The following is an 18,479-nucleotide window of genomic DNA, read 5'->3' as shown; positions in this document are numbered from 1 at the left end:
GTAGGAAAAAAAAAAAAATCAAACCTGTGTTAGTACAAATCTGAATCTGCGTTATGAAAACACAAGACAGGGTTAACAGTCTGCTACTATCATGCTGCTTGGTACCTGGCGTTCCAATCTCACATGGAGAATGCACGATGTACATGTGTGGATAACTTGTGTCCCGGTTACTCTGAACTGTTTAGACACAGAAGTACTACAGATGACAACGGGCAACATTACAGATGACTGCAATTACTTGAGAACAGTGAAACCTGCCTTACAAAGTCACTCAGAGTCCCAGCCAAAAGATCAATCACCAAGCACAGGCTGGGCAGGAGCTGACACACAGAAGGGCATTAGCCACTCCATGGAACCCGTAAGCAGGCACTTGAGCATCTTGGAACTTCTTCAGGGTTATTTTTAGTGCAGGTTTTGGTGTGTCTATCTCCTCTGTGGAAAGTCCACATTTTTCTGCAGTTGAAGTATTTCAGCCGTCAGCCAAAATATTCCATTTTCAGGTGTTAATTTTTTCAAGAAAGGTAAAATATTATGTGGAGAACAAACATTCTAATGAAACCTGCCGTTATAGTAAAACCTCGATTTGCTGTTGAAAAGCAGTTTAACAAGTTAGCAAAATTTTGCACAGCATGGAGGGCTCTTTCCTGATCTGTCTCCAGGCAGGAGAAACATGCATGCACTCTCCCAAGGGAGGGCTTTCTTCTAGGAGCTGATTACGACCCAGTGCCTGCCCAGGCACCATATGGGGTTCACCTCTCTCCTCTAACCTAAGCCCTTCCTGCAGAACAGGGTAGTCTGGCTTCATACAACAAAACACAGCTTCACTCAAGCCCATCTTAAATATTCAGTTCAGCCCATCATGAAGCAAGGGACAAAAAGAGGAATTTTCTAGCTCCTTCATCTGCCAGTGCCACTTTCTAGGTCACGCGCAGACGTCGAAGGAAAGCTGATGTTTGCTGACCACCGTGGCAGGACTTTGTAGAACAGATGCACGAGCTGAGTCTGTTGACATTCTCTGAGGAACCTCTCCTGACATTTGTTTTAGAGGAATTAAATCCAGAAAGACCGTAGAAATAGAGAAACAGGACACCCATTTCAAGCTTCAGCTTCTGAACATTTTGCTGCAACGGAGCAAGCAGGTGTTTCAGCCTTCGCTTCTACTTTGTTTGTTGGAGATGTGAAAAATTTTTTTTCAGCAGTCACTTCATCTGTGACAGAGGCTACCTGCTGCTATTTCTGGAAAGATATTAAAAAAAGACCAAACTCCAAACTGTACTTTCTAAGAGATTTTGGATTCTAAGTGGCTAAGTCACTGTTGAAAGAGTACTTTAGCTTTCAAATTATATAGACCAGGTTTCTCAAGATACCCACATGCCTTAATCCCTTTGGAATTTTAAAAACTGCTTATTGTTTTGAATTGTTATTTATTCTCAATAACTGTCAACACCAGACTGATGGCTTTTATTCAAACATGCCAGTCTTTCAAAAGAGCCTGTGCAGCCCTGCAACTTTCTTCAGCTGCCTATAGGCATCAATGTAATTTGCAGGGTTTGTGGAACTCTGCAGAAATTTTAAATTCTGAGGAAATATTTTTTCCAAAGTAGTTGTCTGCGTCTTTCATCAAGCCCAGCTGTACCATGTGATCAACACATCACTAATGGGTCTAAATTTTAAAATAAATGGACCTTGTCATTGATGGGAAGAATGAAGAGAAAGCTGCAGAATACAACTGAGGAAGGGTGATAAAGGACCCCTCCCATGACTTTTAAAGCTGATTTTGTCTTGGACAATACACTGTCAGGAATACTAGTAGCCCTCAGCCAAGTTTTCCTGATGTGAAGCACCTCCAGTGTCAGACAGAGCTTCGGGCAATACTTCAGCACATGCCTTCAATGTATATGTGGACAAACACATGCACTTCAGCGATCTGTGTCCACAAAGAATTCAAAGTAATGGCAAGTAGCAGCTCCATGCCATACTATGGGGGAAGGGAGAAAGTTGTAAGAGATGTTATGTGAAATGAAATTTTTTTTTTTTTTCTCCAAAAACTAGGTCAAGGACAATCTCATCTACACTGCTGTACACAGAAAAAGCAGTGGATGAAACTGGCTCATAACTTCTTACTAGCAGCAACGGTGCTGGCTTGTCTGTATGGATGGAGCTGGGTGATTTTAATGACAATTCAAGCTTATGCAGAGCTCCAGAGTAGAAATCTAAAACCAACCTCCTCCAAAGGCCAGATGTGTTTAACTTCCAAGGTTGTGGTTTTGAATCTCTCTCTTTCAGGTTGTGGAAATGTCAAAATCAAACTGAAACAGCTCCAGGATTTGAATAAACAGAGGACAAATAAGCATCCCTGCACATTTCAGCATATTATCCTCAAGAGAATCTCCCTGCAAAATGTAAAAGCTGACCTGCAAGCTCCACCTTGGGCACTACAGCCACGGGTCTGGATGCAGCCTCCACACAGCTCTTTTAAAAGCCTTTGTTTAGGGGGGGTCCAATCTCTGAGCTGTGGTCAGACCTCAAGGACATTCACTTCTCAGGCAAATACTGTCCTGTGACACGGGGCAGGAGAGCAATCCACCTCGGCGCTGAGCTCAGGCAACGCAAATGGCAAGCTCAGCTGGAGGCAAAGGAGAGCTTCCAGTAAGAAGTTTGGGGGCATCTCCCCAGGCCACAGAGAGCACAACACGGATACCAGCAGGCAGGAATTCAGAGGCATCTTCCTATCCTTCTTCTGTAACGAGATCTCCAGCATCAGCTTTGAGGGTCTGAATTCTGCTCTATGCAGCAGCTAAAATTTAGCTCAGGGCTATTCGCTCCCAGAAGTGTCTCTCTGGCTTTTGCCTCACACAGTCCTGTCCAAACCAATTCTAACAGGCAATGTCTGGGTGCTTCTTTGGCCAAGTGGCTCAATCCATCCTGAAATGGCAGCACCTTTCCTCCTCATCTGGTGGTTCAAATCCACTACCACATCACTGACATTTTTAGTGTCAGAGCTTTCCCAGTTTGAGTTTTGCTCGTTCTTAGGAAGTGCCTTATACCGAGTTCTCCACGTCCTTTCCACTGATGCTGCTTTCTCTGGAGTACCTCATCTCTGGTCTTTGGTTTGGTAATGACCCAAGCTCACTGTATGACAGCAGGAACCATGGTGGGGGAGCAAATGCAGAGCGATTCTCTGCCTGTTCACTCAGCTCTGCCTCACCGGAATGGAAATCCTGCCACTTCTCTACTCTCCATCCAGTTCTCAACGGTGCAGCTGATTAAGACATTTAAAGGCATGAAAGAAAATGAAAGCGCTCTGTCCCACTGGAAGCCACCAGGAGCTGGGTATCAGACCTTCATTTGTGCTTTTGGAAGCCTTCCTCCACAGCATTAGTGCAGCAGTGAACAACCAATGTGCAATCTATTCAATGTTCTTCCCCGCTTATTTCACAGCTTGAAAAGAGGCAATAAAACTAGGGACTGCAGCTCAGCAGTTTTGCCTGATTTGCCAATTTTTGTTGCCATTCTGTGTTCCAGCATCAGGATTTCTTCAAATTTTGCTTTTATTTCTATTGCCAGTGCCCCAGCACATAAATGGGAATGGAGTGACACCAGCACACCAGCATCAGTGCTGGCTGGTGGCAGAGATCCCACCTAAACCCTCACATCTGGGCACTCTAGGAACAGGCATTTTAAAAACCACCCATAAGACAAAACTAATTCCTTATATCTGGTGGTGTTCTTGTAGGTGTTAGCTATTTTTTCTTCAATCTTTTAATTTCTGTAGTATCTGGCCTTTTTACATGGCCTGGAAACCTGAAAGAACATTTTATCACACACTGCAAAGTAGAAGGTGGGGGCAGAAGGCGTGCTTCCAACTCTGAGACCTGCCCTATATTTCTATGCGATTTTTGGAGAGTTTCTCTGGCCAAATTACTCAAATTACAAATTGCTGCCTGGCTTATCCTGGTTGTCAAAGCTTCTGAGGCCAAGACTGTCACTCCACGAGGTGCTGAAAATCTGTCTATTTAATTACCTCAGTTTCCCTGTTCGTAAAGGGAGGATAAGATCTTCTTCCAACTGTCTCAACTAATTAAAATTTGTAAATTGTTCTGAGATTATGGGATAGTTCGAACTATTTATAGGAATGGAATAGGACATTTCTATTAGGTGCAAGTTGCCATGCAATTAAAATATACTGAGCATCACAATATGTAGCAAATGGGACATCTTGTTTTACATCAGCCAAGAAATGCTAAGTGGTTCTGTGCTTCCTAGTTGCTTATTTTATACTTTTTGTCCTGAAAAACTCATTAAGGAAATGTACTGGGCCAGACTGTGATGTTTAGCAAGAGTCATAATCTCTCGCAAAGTTCCCAGCCTACAGGGAAAAGGATGTCCGTGTGGGCAAATCACGCTCCTCTCCTCACAGCTCTACAAAATGCAGAGCTTTACAATTTGCTGTCGAAAGAGAGGGATGTGAAGGACAGTTACAGCCCTTCTGCACCTCTTAGAGGAGTTTTCCATTCTGTGAGTATACATAAAGAACAGCCTCTGCTCTCAGCCCTTCCAGAGAAGGGGAACAGAAGATCCTTTGAATATCAGCTTTCCTCGGCTGCCTTCTACAGAGTGACCAGGGAGAACTTTTACTGGCTTATTCTCCTGCAAATGAATTTATTTCGATGCTCTCCAAAGGGTTGCATAGAGACTGTCCTAATTTCTGTCTGGGAGAGCTTTGTGAGAGGCCATTTGGACAAGACTGCCACAATAATTCATGCCATTTGCAGACAATTTGTAAACCCTTACAGTGTCCCAGAATGAGTCATTATTTTTCTAAGAATATGAAACAGTGCATGTGTGTGTGTTTGTGAATATGCATGCTCATGAAGAGTGAAGACAGGCAGCTCCCCTAGGCCCCGAGGCAGGAATAAAGAACAGCACAGATTTCTTCTTTGTCATGTAGGGGTTTTTGTGATACTTCAGTTCTTTCACCACTCCACATTTTAGGTTTTAACTGAACCCAAAGCAGAAGGTAGCAGACTCATTTGTTTCCAGGTCTCCTACAATAGACTCTGGAAGACTCAGTCTAACATGTCCCAAAGGTATAATCCTATGTATATAATTTATTCTTATGATCATCATTGGCCTTGGCTTCAGCCACCCAGGAGAACAGCAATTAAAGCCATCTCTTGTCCTAGATTACAAGGCCTAAACTTAATCTCTGTTAAATTTTCAATACAATTAGTTTTCTATCTGCTTTCAAACCAAACAGCACCTTGCTGGTAGTTTCTGGATGAACATACATTAACCCAAGCAAGTTCAGAACAAGGAATCTACAAATCCGAGGATTTAGAATGACTTCCTAAAAGCTATCTCAAATACTCTCCATAAATACCAATCCAATACAAACTAATCCAAAGGAAAGGCTCATCGGAGCAAAAATCAGAACGATTGTTGGAACAAACATTCAGGATTTGCTCAGGACTGTAGTCCATGCCCTCTTTTGGAGCAGGGTACAAAAAATAAACCCATGTAGGCTTTCACTAGCTATGCTAAGTCTGGAACCTTTTAGTATTGAGTGCCTATACCAGAACCTCTCCTCTTTTCACATTACTATTTAGGCTATTGCAGCAGGTGCTAAAAATTACTTGCTCCTTGCTGTTACATGCAGAGTTAGGTGAAAAATGTCACTTACTTCCCAGTTGAACAATTAGAAGACCACACTAACATGTATTGTGGTCCATGAGAAAAAGAACAGCAATCAAATCCTTTTGATGCTTTTCATCACTAAAATGACTTTCTGGTAACAGTAAAGTTGACCGGGCATTCCTTGGGAGTCCCTGACTGTCAGGGGGACCAGTAGAAAAGAGACTGTTGGTTATAACAAGTTTTAAAAGGAAGCATGCATTCTTCAGTAGGCAAGACATTTTCCTCTCGAGTGCCCCATGATCATTCCCCTTTGCATACCCAACGGCACCTCCCTCAAAAGGTTCTCTTAGTCTGATTTTTCTGACTCAGAAAATGTCAGCTGAAAGAATAAATCTGGGGAGACTGCAAGTATAAACACTCACAGAAAAGATTTAAAAATATTATCCTGTTCTGTGCTTGTAGAGACCAGACTCCCTGCAAGTTTAAGAGTCCAAATCCCACATGAAGGGAAGAGAAAATCATGTGAGAGGTTAAAGAAATCTAAAGCAAACATGAATATTAGCTTTGTTGTATGGTCCTGTAAAACAAGCTGGGTAAAGTTACTATTTGGGTTGGTTTGATTATCAACATCTCTTGCCCTACTACAGTGACCCTTTTAACTTTAATTTCACCACTATGCACCAGCTTCTGTTGTCTCTCCAGCTTATTGTTAGCATCAGTATTAAGATGTTCTAGCAGGAGATGTGATTAGCTTGTGTGTTTTTAATCCACGCTTCCACAGTGAAAAAAACGTGAGATACATAATACAGATAATAATAATAATAATCCTATACAGTCCAAACAAGCTTTGGGACAACTGTGCAAAAACAGTATTGCAAGCTTGGTGTTTTGCAGGATGGGAATGAGGCTGATTGCTTTAAAACACATAATTTATCCTACCTTGCTGGCTTTCAGTATCTCAAACATCAGAGGCAACCCTTGTGTGATGAGCTCCTCTGTGTACTCTTCTTCCTGAATGGACTTGAATTCCTTTAGCAAGCACTGGATGAGGGGTCGTCTGTGCTGCTGGAAGGACGTGCGCAGGGACTCCAGCCACGTGTGCAGCGTCCAGGGAACACCTAGAGACGGAGGAGAGAGCTTGTTCCCAGCTTCAGAGAGGGATGTGCCCTTCTGCTGTTTCACCTTTACTTATGTTAAGATTTTAAGCAAAAGCTGCCGAATAACTCTAGAAATCAAATTCCTATTTATCCCCAACTGAGAAGGCTGGTGGTTACTGGGATATCCCAGATCTAACGCACAGAGGTTTTCTTCCAAATGCTAAGAGAAGACTGTGGTCTCTCTGCTCATCTAGCTTTCAGCTTCTCTCCTGAGTTTGCCAATTTGTGGTAATTGCTGTGGTGTTCTGTGATGCAGAAGCCTTTTGGAAACTAGATTTACACTAGCTCATTTGTTTGAATGCAGCCCTGGAGAGCCATTAAATGGTAAGAAAGCTGATTTTGGTCACTACCCACCTGGATTCAAACTGGTGGTCTTCAGATTAAAAGTTTCTTTAAGCGCTAGCCCATGTCCTCTCCTGATCATTACTGTTTTCCCTAAACAGCACTGGGCAAGTTAAGCAGATCAGCCTTTTCAAGTAGTTTGTCACGGCAGAACCACTCTCCAGGAACTTAAAGGGAACTGCTCCCATGCACTGAGTGAGAAAGCACATGGAGCTAATGTACCTCTGCAGGCAATAGGCTGGATATGACCTAGTTTCTGTTCTTGCAGAATGGAGTGGGAGGAAACACAAGCCTGGTGTTTGGCTACAGAAGATTTTTCCTCCCATTTCAGCACATGTCCAGTGCCTGAAGAGCAACCCCGTCACTCTCCTCTGATTTATCGCCAGGTCTTTGCCTGCTCAGCCCAGCCGTTGAGCCACTGCTCAGAACACCGCACACCCTGACCTATGCCACACGTCCCCGGGGCTGAGCACCACATCAGGCAGAGGCCTGCCGGGCACTCAGGTCTCTCCCTGAATGTAGATCAATGGGGATGGGAAATACACTGTCCAGACCAACTCCCCTCGTGCCACCCAACCACCCCCTCCACGGGCAGAAGCAACTTCCCGGCAGGCCGGTACGATGTCCAAGCCCTGCACTGGCAGAGCTGGCACACCAAGCAGCCAGTTCCCTGCTCCTGCCCTCAGAGGCTCACAAACCTTGGAAAATTAAAGTGTTTTAATGGTGGACTGCTTTACCACAGAGTGCAAAAGAGGAGCTGTTGGAGATGGCCCATGGCAGCCGAACGCTGACCCAGAGCCTTGCCTAATGCTCTGCCACACAGCAGTGACGATTGCTGCTGGTGGAAACTACTCCGTCCTGCAGAAAAGTGCCGGTGGCCCCCGAACAGGGTACACGGTGGAGCCAAAATGGGCTGGGAACCTGCCAGGTCCCCCATCACCTTCTGCTTCCCCAGGAGTTGAGGAAGGTGCAACTTCGGTCAGTTTAAGCAACAGCCCATCAGGAGAGGTGCGTTTCTGGCAGCGGTCCCCGCCCGGAGGGAGAGGAGCGAGGGTGCCGGGACTGACCTATGCTCCGTATGTCGATGGTCACATCCACGTAGCCGTGCTCGGCGCTGTGGTACATGGCCTCCTTCAGGGCTTTCAGCTTGGCCTTGCTGTTGCGGCTGGCGCAGAGTGGAGCCGCCGCCGAGTCGGGCAGGTCTGTCCCTTCGGCCAGGATCTCCTCCAGCGACAGAATGTCGCTCTTCTCCTTCTCCGGCTGAGCAAGCAGCTTACGAAAGACATTCCTGTCAAATCACAGCACGACAGGGAGAGGGAAAGAGAGGGTGGGAGAGCAGAGTCAGCGGCTTGGCTTATTCTGTGCTTGGGATACTTGCTGCAATGTGGCAAGTTAGGGCATCTATCCAGGAAATTACTTCAATTAATGGCAGGACCAGCTGAGAGCAGTCCCGAGGCAAGCAGCGCTCCTGCGAGCCCACCTGCACTGCCTGGGCCGTGTCTGCAAGATGCTGCTGTCGTGACAGGAACCATACAGGTGTCACAAGAGTCGCAGCATCTTGTGGGAACAGAGAGCTAAATGTGACTCAAGACTTCTTCCCACAACCAGCGAAGCCCGAGGTGCCTCTGAACAAGCTCTCAGGAATTTCACCACGGAGGCCACATGAGAAGGGAGCTGCCTGGAGCTACCGAAAGCACCGCCACTCAATTAACACTCAAAGCAGTCTGGGGAAGCTGGAGCAGCTAGACATTCAACAAGGACAGTCAGGGCAGGTTCGAGCACATCTGGGACTCTGCAAAGCCACTGATCCGGTTGGGCCATCAAGTAGGAAAGCCCCAACTCAGAGACTTGGCACCCTCAGGTTTGTACCAGTGTAACCTCATGGATCTGAACAGTCGCTCTCAGTTTCTCAGCTGTGAGAAGAGAAACCCGGCCGGCCCCCATCCCACCTCCCTCTTACTCTGACGTCCTCCCTGCACCTGCTCAGACCCCGGCAAGGGGGTGGCAGTGGGGCATGGCGTGTACCAGACAAATTTGAGGAAGAGAGGGAAGGAGGAGGGAGTGTGCATGAGCGGTGCACAGCTAGGATCGTACGAGCCAGGGCCTGCAACATGCACGGCCAGCAGCCAGGCCAAGGAGAGCCCCAGGCCCTCCTTGGGCACAAGGCTCCGGCTCACGCCGGCCGGCAGCAAGGCCGGAGCAGTGAACACGAGACTCCGATAACCAAACTGTCCCCTCTGTCCCAGGGATCCCTCGCAGGCGCCAGCAGGGCAGCGGTGTGCGAACCCGCCCTGACATGCCGTTAGCGTGTTGTTAGACTGGCAGCTTGTCTCTAAGCAAACAGACGGTAGGTACTGTCTCTAACCTGTATCTATGTTCCTCTGGATGGCTACAATCAGAAAAGTAGGAACGTGAAGATCATAATACTAATCCATTACACTGCAGTCAACTCCTGAGCGTTGCGAGATCATGCATGCCAGATGCCCATTTCATTACTTTTCTTTTAAATTTGCAGCACACATACAACATTAAGAGACACAGGACTTTGCAGTAAACACAGATGCAGAAACTCTATTCAATGAACATTAAGGCTGCAGCAGTACAGACACAGTTCGCTCAGACCTGAGAAATATGTCAAGAAATTCAAAAGGAATGTCTTTGGCATTCCTTTCTGCTGTCACATCAGCTGCCATTTAACAACCACTGCATTGCAACACACCATAAGGAGTCCCCTTCCTTTTTAAAAACAATCAGATATCAAAAAGCAGCTTTGTACCACCAACTGGTTAAATTCACATGCTAGCAAAAAGCCTTACATCTCTGCTCAGTTGGTGGTATGTTCAACTGTCCATGCAGAACCTTCACCCATCTGCTCAAACTGGACGCCCAGGCAAAAAGTAAGCATGTGAAGGATGCCACTGGACTTGTTCCCACTCTACCTGTGTCCATGTGCAGCAGCCTGACTGAAAGAGTTCATGTCACCTTGTGGAGTCATGGAAATGCCATTCCTGTACATTGTTCCTATCATGGGGTCAGCTCCTCGCTCCAGCAGCAAACTGACCAGTTCAAAATTTCCTGCAAGTCAAGAGATGCATTTTTACTTCTTTTACAATCCAGCATTTGCTCACCTAAACCACAGATCCCAGCTGAAGAATTTATTACAGTGGGAGGAGAAAGGCCTTACCAGCAGCTGCTGCCAACTGTAAAGGAGTTTCAGAGTAATTTTCCTCTCCATGCTCCAAGGAACCTTCTACCTTTGCTCCAGCATCCAGCAACAGCTAGAAAGAAAATTCACCTTTTAGAGCAACTGGGGATATCACAGTCTTCAGAGCTCATGAACAGTGACAAATGAGAGTCTAATGCTTCTTATTATCTGTAAACCAGATACGATGGAGACAAGTGACATGCAAAATCTGCCCATTGTTTCACAGAGGCAAACTGATTCCTTTTTTCGCTCATTTTATGCTGCCAGACACCAGCAGCACCAGTGTCCAACTTCAGAGCCAAAAAAGTGTAACCCAGTGTTTCTGAATGGGAAATGGGGTAAGGTCAGTGTTAGGAAGTAATGCGCTGACGATGGAAGCACTGAAAATTAGCCCAACAAGCACCCTTGCTTCATGATCTTCTAGAAGCCCAGCACCATCCTAAAATGGATCAGATTTCAATTGCCTCCATCTCTTATACAAAGGCATGGTCAAAAGAAAGGCAATTCTTAAGAATCAATTGCAGCAATGAGTCCAAAAGGTGTGATCTCCATCAGGGACACTTCCACGTAAGTAACAGCAATGCTGAAAACAAAAGCAGGATGGAGCCTGTGCTCCAGCCCCTCTTGGCCATTTCTGTCTTGAGGCCTTCACAGTTTTGGCGCTTCGTTAAGCGTGCCATGGACACAGCTGTTTTGAAGAATAAACCTTCTCAACTTTTGAGAAGCCAAAGCACCGAACAAGCAATATCCCACACAACGCCTCGATGGGGTAAGGAGAGCAAGTGCTTCTTCCCCTTTGGAGCAGCACAAGGGCTGTTGTCCACCTCTCCCCCACCAAGGCAGTGGTTTTGTGTTTGCTAGAATATTATAGTGTAAGAACGTGTAATGAATGGATAAACAAACGTATAAAACAAGTGGTCAGGAAGGAGCACAAGGAGTTGTCAGACTTTCTTTGGTGCAACTTTGCTTTAAAATTGTCCTATTTAAACCTCATATTGGTTAAGGTTTGAACACTGTATTCGCTATATAATAGGTCTATTATATATCAGTACACTCTAGAAGAAGCAGAAGTAACCAATATGAGTATGACAAGAGGATACTGGTTTGAGATGGGTGTAATCAGAACTGAAGAGGAGAAACAAAAGAATGAGATGCGGGTAGGGAAATACAATAATACCTGAACTACAGGAATATGTCCATGCAACACAGCAAATGTCAGAGCTGTCCAATGGCGGGTCTCAGGGTGGACGGATGGGTATTTATGAGCAGTACTGACAACCTACAAACAAATTAAAGTTATTTTTTTAAAGAGCTATACGTAATAAAATTCAACCTGCCTGAAAGCCAGGCATGTGAGGGAGTAAGTGAAATAGAAAACCTGGGAAAGGTGCTTTATAAAATGATTGGCTTCATTTTTTTCCTGCAAAAATTTTCTCAATATTAAAACTGTTCATGCTGATTTGACAGCTTGAGTAGAATTCATACCAAATGAAGTCTTTTTACCAACTACTGTAGCTCCATCTAAACCACTGGCCACCAGGTACTTTTGCACAAGGTAAAAACATCCACAGCTGGTTACAGCAGCACACATTGGGGAAGTAGGGACGGATCAGGATGCTTACAGTTAAGGACCACTTCCACAGACTTCTCCAGAGCATGTATCAACAGCTCTGGGTCTTGGCATTGCTCCACACCCAAAGAAATTCTTTCCACATAAATCAGAGTGGCTTTTGTCACTGCCATCATGAAAGGCACATCACAAGCCCTACCCTACAGTTCACAGGTGTGTTTCCAGGCTCCTCCTCTCCCACCAGAGGAAAAAAGACAGCTGAAAAGTGATGGGGCAGAGTGGCACTTCAGAAATGTTTTAAGAAAACTCCTTTTCATTGCCTCCTCCTGTCTAAGTTAAAAGAGCAGAGTGGTGACAGTTAAAAAGAGATGGAAACTATATCCTTAGAAAATAAAATGGCATTTTTCACATTGCTCCTTCCATTTCTACACATTAGTGCCCGGAGACTCTAACGTAGACATTGGGGAAGATGAATAACACTCTTTGCTTCGGTTTCCCTGTCTTAAAGATGGGGGTATTAATATTGATGAGGTTCACAGAAATGGTAAAGTCTAATGAACGTTTGCAAGCCGACACTGCACACTCAGATGGAGTGTGACACTAAAATTCAAAATCTTATTATTGATCTTCAGAGGAGGACTAAAATCAGAGTAAAAGATGCGCTACCTTATCTGAAGTACTTTTTCCACGTAGGGGAGCAGGGCCAGTTATTAAACGCTCAGTTTCATTAGCAGCTCACATTTCCAAGCGCCACATGCAGCATTTTGCTAGAAGCACACAACCAGGCCCGCAGTCCCAAGGACAGGGATGAGGGCAAAATCTGAAGAGCCCGCGCAGATCCCGCAGCTTGCCAGAGGAGTGGATCTGCACCAGCACCTGGCTGTTATCGCCCAGATTTGCCAAAGAGAGAGCTCAAAGTGCAACAGAAGTGTGCTGGCCTCCGAGCAAAGACACGGGGTTTCTCTGGGTCTGGGTTTGCTCAGGAGGAAGAGGATCGAGCAGCTCGAGCCTTGGGGTTTAGGCTGGGGAGCAAGAGCAGCGGAGGGTGAGGATGGGCAGGATTACGGTTCAGTGAATGCATCCAGCTCCTCCTCAAGCACAGATTCCCACCGCTGTTCAGGGCAACCCATGGCAAAGAAAATTAAGTCATTTTAACTCCTTTGCTCCTTTTTTTTTTTTTCTTTGGTTAGAGTTCTTTCCAGTCATCACGGTGGTTTGAAAAGACCTGAAGCTGACTGGGCTTTTAAGGCTGAGATTTGCTAAGCAGCTACAGGTCCCACTGACTCCGGAGTGAATTGCAGCTTCTTAGCACATCTGGAAATGAGCCCATTTTCGCTAAACATGGGCAATCAAAAAGGGAGGCACCCAGCATTTGAGGCTACTTTTGGAAACGTATATATATATAACTGATTTGCAAAGTGAAAGGAGGAAAATGATGCAGGCACCTGACAGAGTATTTATTTTTGTTCACGGTTGATTTGCCTTTTTTTTGCTGTAATTGCCCAATTTGCACAGTTGGTTGTGGTGTGCACAAATCATCTTATAATTGCACACCATAATTATTCACAGTTCTTGTCTCAAAGTGTTTTCATTTGATTTTAGAGCAAACACTCTACAGAAATGAATCAGGGAGGTTCACATTCCTCACTGGAGCTGTTCTCTCAGATGTCAGCAGTTTCAGGAAGACAAAACTGTTTAAATTTGCATTTGGTTCAAGTCTGGAAGATTACTGAAGCAATTGGGAGGACTGTTCCTAATGAAAAGTTGTCCTAAGAACCAAATAGTGCCACCTCACCTCTGAGCCACAAGTAGGGTTACAGGAGAGATCACTCTCCATGCCCATCAAGTCTTTGGTGTGTCTATTGAGAGGGCTAACAAGGGTTAAAGTATTCAATTATTGACAGCTCTTGGGGGTAGTGTGCTTGAATGTGGGGAACTGAAATCATCAGCTGATTTCACATTTCACATAAGCCACCAAACAACAATCAGATAGTGGTAACTATCAGTCTCTTACAGGTGACATCCATTTCTACTTTTAAATTAGTTTTTTTGAAAGTGCAAAACGACTGGCTGAAAGCAGTGACTATATTTTATCAGCTTGCTCAAGTCCAAACAGAACAGATGGAACACAGATAAGTGAAGCAGACAGATTAATTTACTCATGACCTCAACAAATTGAAACTGGAATCATTAACAAATAATTCTTTCACGGATTTTCAAACGGCTCTTTAAAAATGTACATACCTGCATTGCACAGAGTCGGACCGCAATCTGTTTGGTGGACAGATTGTGTAAGTTTGTGATGTGCATTCATCAAAGAGACATTTATATTCTGGAAGCTTCAAGCTCATCATCCCACAGTTTTTAGCCCAAGGCACTTTGTAAAACAAAACAGTGGAACCTACATTGCATTTGTGTGCTGGGGATGCTTAGCTGGAACACCGCCGTGCATAGAAATGCTTGAGCTTTGGTAGGTTATCAGATGGGTATTTTTTTTACTCTCTTCATTTTAACTCAGCTGAGACCTGGGGAGTCCTTCCAATATCAGTAGAGTTGTGCTCTGTGCTAGTGCTAATGACTGTATTAATTTTCAGTGTGCAAACACAACTAAACTGATATTACCAGTGGGATAAGTCTGATGACTTGACCTCTTCTGAGCATGTGAATCCCAGTGATAACCTAATGCAGTTTGATATCAAGTGGCGTTGTCCAGGATAAAAAAAAAAATAAATTTTCTTGTTAAATCTTGGGATTTTTCCTCTGCTACAGTTTCAGGGGGTAGTTTAAGTTGTAAACAAGTAACAGAACAAAGATACAACCAACAAAAAGTCCTCACCTCAGCATTCAGATCTGCTCCAGCATCTAGCAGCATCTGCACCATAGCCTCATCACCCCTGACACAAGCATACATCAGTGGAGTCATGCCCTAGTCATTTTTTGGAGTTAAAAAACAAAGGAATTGACAAATTTAACACAGAACTCTCTTTGATTTTTTTAAACAATTATTTAAGTATATATCATCAAGACTAACAGTATGTATTTAATGAAAGCCATTACCTCTGTTACAGACATGCCCCTCAGACTAGCAAAAGCCAACCATTTCTGTAAAATCTCCATTTCTGTTGTCACCTGTGTTGACTTTTTTTTTTTTTTTCCCATGTTATCCTTGGCATCCTCAGCACAGTGAGTGAAACTAGTCTTGTCAGCCTCACCTCCATCTCCATATACTAAGCTGAGCATCTTCATCTTTGGGACCCCAGCAGAGAAAAGTTTTTATCAAAGCAATCGTATTTCCACTGGTATTTTAAAAAGACAGCAATTCTATTCGGTTTTCTATGATCACAGTTTCATAAAATCTAACTTTTTAATTACTGAAAGAGCCTTTAAAAACATGCCAAGCTCTTCTTAAGATAGTTTAGATTTGGGCACAGCTTTTTCAACATGGATACTGTAAGGGGTCTGAAGTCTAAAGGCTTTGTATAGCACTCCCTAGAAAACAAAGGCTTCATTTTAAATGAAATGCCAGACAGTATCGTTGCAAGTTGCTGGCTCTAGGAAAACAGGGCCCTGTTTAGAGGAAAAGCAGATTAAGAGACCCTTCACTACAGAACCACCACAATGCAACCTGTATTAATCTGAAATACCTGCTGCAGCTGATCACCATTTCCCTTAAGGTAAGTATTACTGTGGCTGTGGTAATCAGTCCAGATGAGACCATGAAAAAAAAAAATCATTAAATCTACCATAAATTATAAGAGAAAAAGCTGCTTATTAAATACAGTGGAGGGTGTTGATCAACAGCTACCAGTTGTTTTGCAGTAAATCTACTGCAGCATGGCAGCTACCTCTGATGCATGTTTATAGCCTACCTCAAGGTCCCCTGGTAAATTTGCTGTCAGATGATAGCCCGTTTGCTGTTTAACCTGAGTGCTGCTGTGAAGTGATATTTTGAGAAACTAGAGGTGCCCAGCATGGCCAGACACAGACTCGTGGCACCACTCTTCCTAGCAAGAGCCCAGCACCACTATTTTTGCTGAAGTACCCCATTTTTTCTGTTTGCATGGAGGGCTGAAGGTAGTGGGTGCTTACGTATGGAAGGGCTGCTCTTGTAGAGAAAATATAAATTAAGGTACACAGATCCCCTCTGAAACACACTGAGCATCTCACAGGATCAAATCTGCAGTGCGCTTATGGAGATACAGACTAAGGGAATAGGCATTTGGAGCCTCGTGCCATTATTAAGAAAAAACAAGTTCACCCCAGGAAAGGATAGTTCTTGGGTGACCTGAAGTTACTTGCAAAGAGAATTTGAAACTACTTCAGCTACAGTCAGTGGGAAAACATTTCCTTTGGCAGTCAATAAACACTACAGGAGCAAACAGGACCATGAGAACTGCAAAAAATTGTGTTTGGGACTTGAAACATGGGGATGGGATGGTAGCTTAATATTAAATACATGTTCCTTCAACTCTTTTTTCAATTTATGTAAGTGGTGTCATTTGATGATTACATCAAGTGTTTAGCACAAGGGGTCTAAATCAGATCTGAAGAAAAGAATTTGAAAACCTGGTGCCAGGGCTTCCCCCCCTGCAAGATGCAGCACGTGGGCAGCCACAGCAAAGAACGCTGCAGCAACGCCAGAGCAAAGGGTCTGACTGGGGACCACACGGGATATTTTGGCCCTGCTGAAGCAGGAGGAGGACTTACCACTGACTGAAAGGGGCCCAGAATGTCATGCTGCAGTATCAAGGGTTTAAAGAGTTAATGAGGTTTCTAACCTCCCTTTCCCTTGCATTGCTGTCCCTGCTGCTTCTGCCTCTGCCGGTCCCCTCTAGGCTTGCTCTGCAGATCAGCCTTGAGCTGCAGCATCGCTCAGCCCCCCTCTCTTTGCACCTGGGAGAAATGGATTTGTAATGAGCCCGTCATTAGTGTTCCATGCACACAGAGGAACACGGTAACAATGTGTACAACCAGCACAAAGGGCATGTGGCTTTTGGCAAAATAAAAAACTACTCTCTCTCCTGCATCACTTAAGGCCCTGTCCTGCAAGATGGGGGATTCTACAAGATGCGGGATGTTTGATCCAGCAAAGCATTTAAGCACAGGCTTAACTTTCACTCAAATATGATGTAAGCATGTGTTCAAAGTTAAGCATATTATTAGGTACTTTGATGAATCAAGCCAGAGTGTTCCCAGGTTTCAGCCTGGAGGGCAGAGGAAATACGCTGTGAAGTTTCCAGGTTCAGACTAACTTAAAATAATAGTAATTTGAAAAAGTATAATGTATGAACCGTGGAATGAGCAGTCTGATACAATTTTTTTTTGGAGAAGTGCTGCCCTCTTCTAAAGCTTTTCTCAAACAAATTCAGGATATTGACTCAGACTGAAGCTACTGGACAGCAACATAACTCGTATTCCTGGAGCAGCTTTCATCTGAGAACACCTAAACCCAGTAACAGTCCAGCTCCTGTCCCAAGCAACCACCTCAGGGGCAGCAGCCACCTCCCCCCGCCAAATAGGATGCCACAGCTCTGGGAACATGCAATGGCACTTTCCTCAGGGGCACAAGAAAATTCAGGGGACAGTTTCAAAAGGAAATGGTAGTATCCATGGCTGTCGTTTCCCTCTGGGAAGGGGGAACCACTTCGGTGAGCATCGCAGTCGAGCAGATTGCTGCCAGTAGGTAGCTGCAGAGGCAAGTTTATCCCCGGACACAACCACCAGCCTCATGGAGGTGTAACTCCAAGGAAATTTAGGCTCCTCGCTTGGTGGATGTCTACCACAACGAGGGGTAACACTGCAGAGATACTTTCACATCTAGAAGGTCAGTTCAAACTGGGGTGAACCCATTTAAAGGGCGTCAGCAATAAATGGTTTCCTGCTGGGGGTTTGGTGGTGCGCGTGAAATGCGTTGCAGATCCCAGGGCAGCGTTCAGTGGAAGGATGTTCACCTCACAAAGCCCTGCCCCATACCACTGTTCATGGCACGGAAGCAGTTTTAAGTATTCAGATCAGTGCTAAGCTCTCTTGGGAACTTCTCCGGGCTTCACTCGACTCAGTTCACTCTTAAGAAGATTTCAGGGGATGCATTCGCCCTCATGCTGAGTTACCTCAATGCCAGCAAATCGATACAACTCAAAAAGGCTAAACAATGTAGATGTCCACGTGGCAGTGCTTTAACTCAATGCAAATTAACGCAGGGAAAGCATTAAGATCCTGTCTATGTTTAGCTGAAAGCTGGGGCTGGTTTTCTGCGATAAGCAGACAAAACTCTCACATTTCACAGTCGCTTCTTTAGGTTTCTATCTTGTTACCTGTTCACTCATGCTGTTAATCCCATCCGGCCCCAGCAAGGATATGGCTTGTTTAACCAGATCCGTTCGGCCGCAGTTGAGCATCCGGAAGCCCAGGTCCTGCTTGAACTTCGCTTCAGTGGCAACTGCATCCAGTTTCCGAGATGCACAAAAACAGTCGTCGATTCTGTGGAAGTGAGAAACAAACCCCCTCAGAGGACAATCAGAGGACAGAGCTCGCTGTCTCGAGGAAAATAATACTTTGCCCTGTCTTT

The 18,479-nt window shown here is 44.8% G+C and overlaps 1 protein-coding gene across 3 annotated transcripts in view; it reads right to left on the bottom strand.

Annotated features, from left to right (window-relative positions):
• Positions 1-18,479, bottom strand: part of BTBD11 (BTB domain containing 11) — a 182,558-nt gene that overhangs the window by 18,497 nt on the left and 145,582 nt on the right. The window contains exons 5-12 of one of the 3 annotated variants that reach the window (XM_033004413.2): positions 18,226-18,391; positions 14,748-14,837; positions 11,519-11,620; positions 10,321-10,414; positions 10,076-10,211; positions 9,502-9,525; positions 8,204-8,424; positions 6,577-6,755 (exon numbers count right to left, since the gene is read on the bottom strand). In XM_033004413.2, coding sequence (XP_032860304.2) covers positions 6,577-6,755; positions 8,204-8,424; positions 9,502-9,525; positions 10,076-10,211; positions 10,321-10,414; positions 11,519-11,620; positions 14,748-14,837; positions 18,226-18,391 — 1,012 coding nt within the window. The remainder of the gene's footprint in view (positions 1-6,576; positions 6,756-8,203; positions 8,425-9,501; positions 9,526-10,075; positions 10,212-10,320; positions 10,415-11,518; positions 11,621-14,747; positions 14,838-18,225; positions 18,392-18,479) is intronic. The other 2 variants (XM_042792525.1, XM_042792526.1) reach the window with 2 other exon arrangements.

The sequence above is a fragment of the Tyto alba genome, unplaced genomic scaffold, assembly GCF_018691265.1.
Source record: "Tyto alba isolate M040663 unplaced genomic scaffold, T.alba_DEE_v4.0 Super-Scaffold_2, whole genome shotgun sequence".
NCBI lineage: Eukaryota > Metazoa > Chordata > Aves > Strigiformes > Tytonidae > Tyto > Tyto alba.
This window is presented reverse-complemented; position numbering and strand designations above follow the sequence as displayed.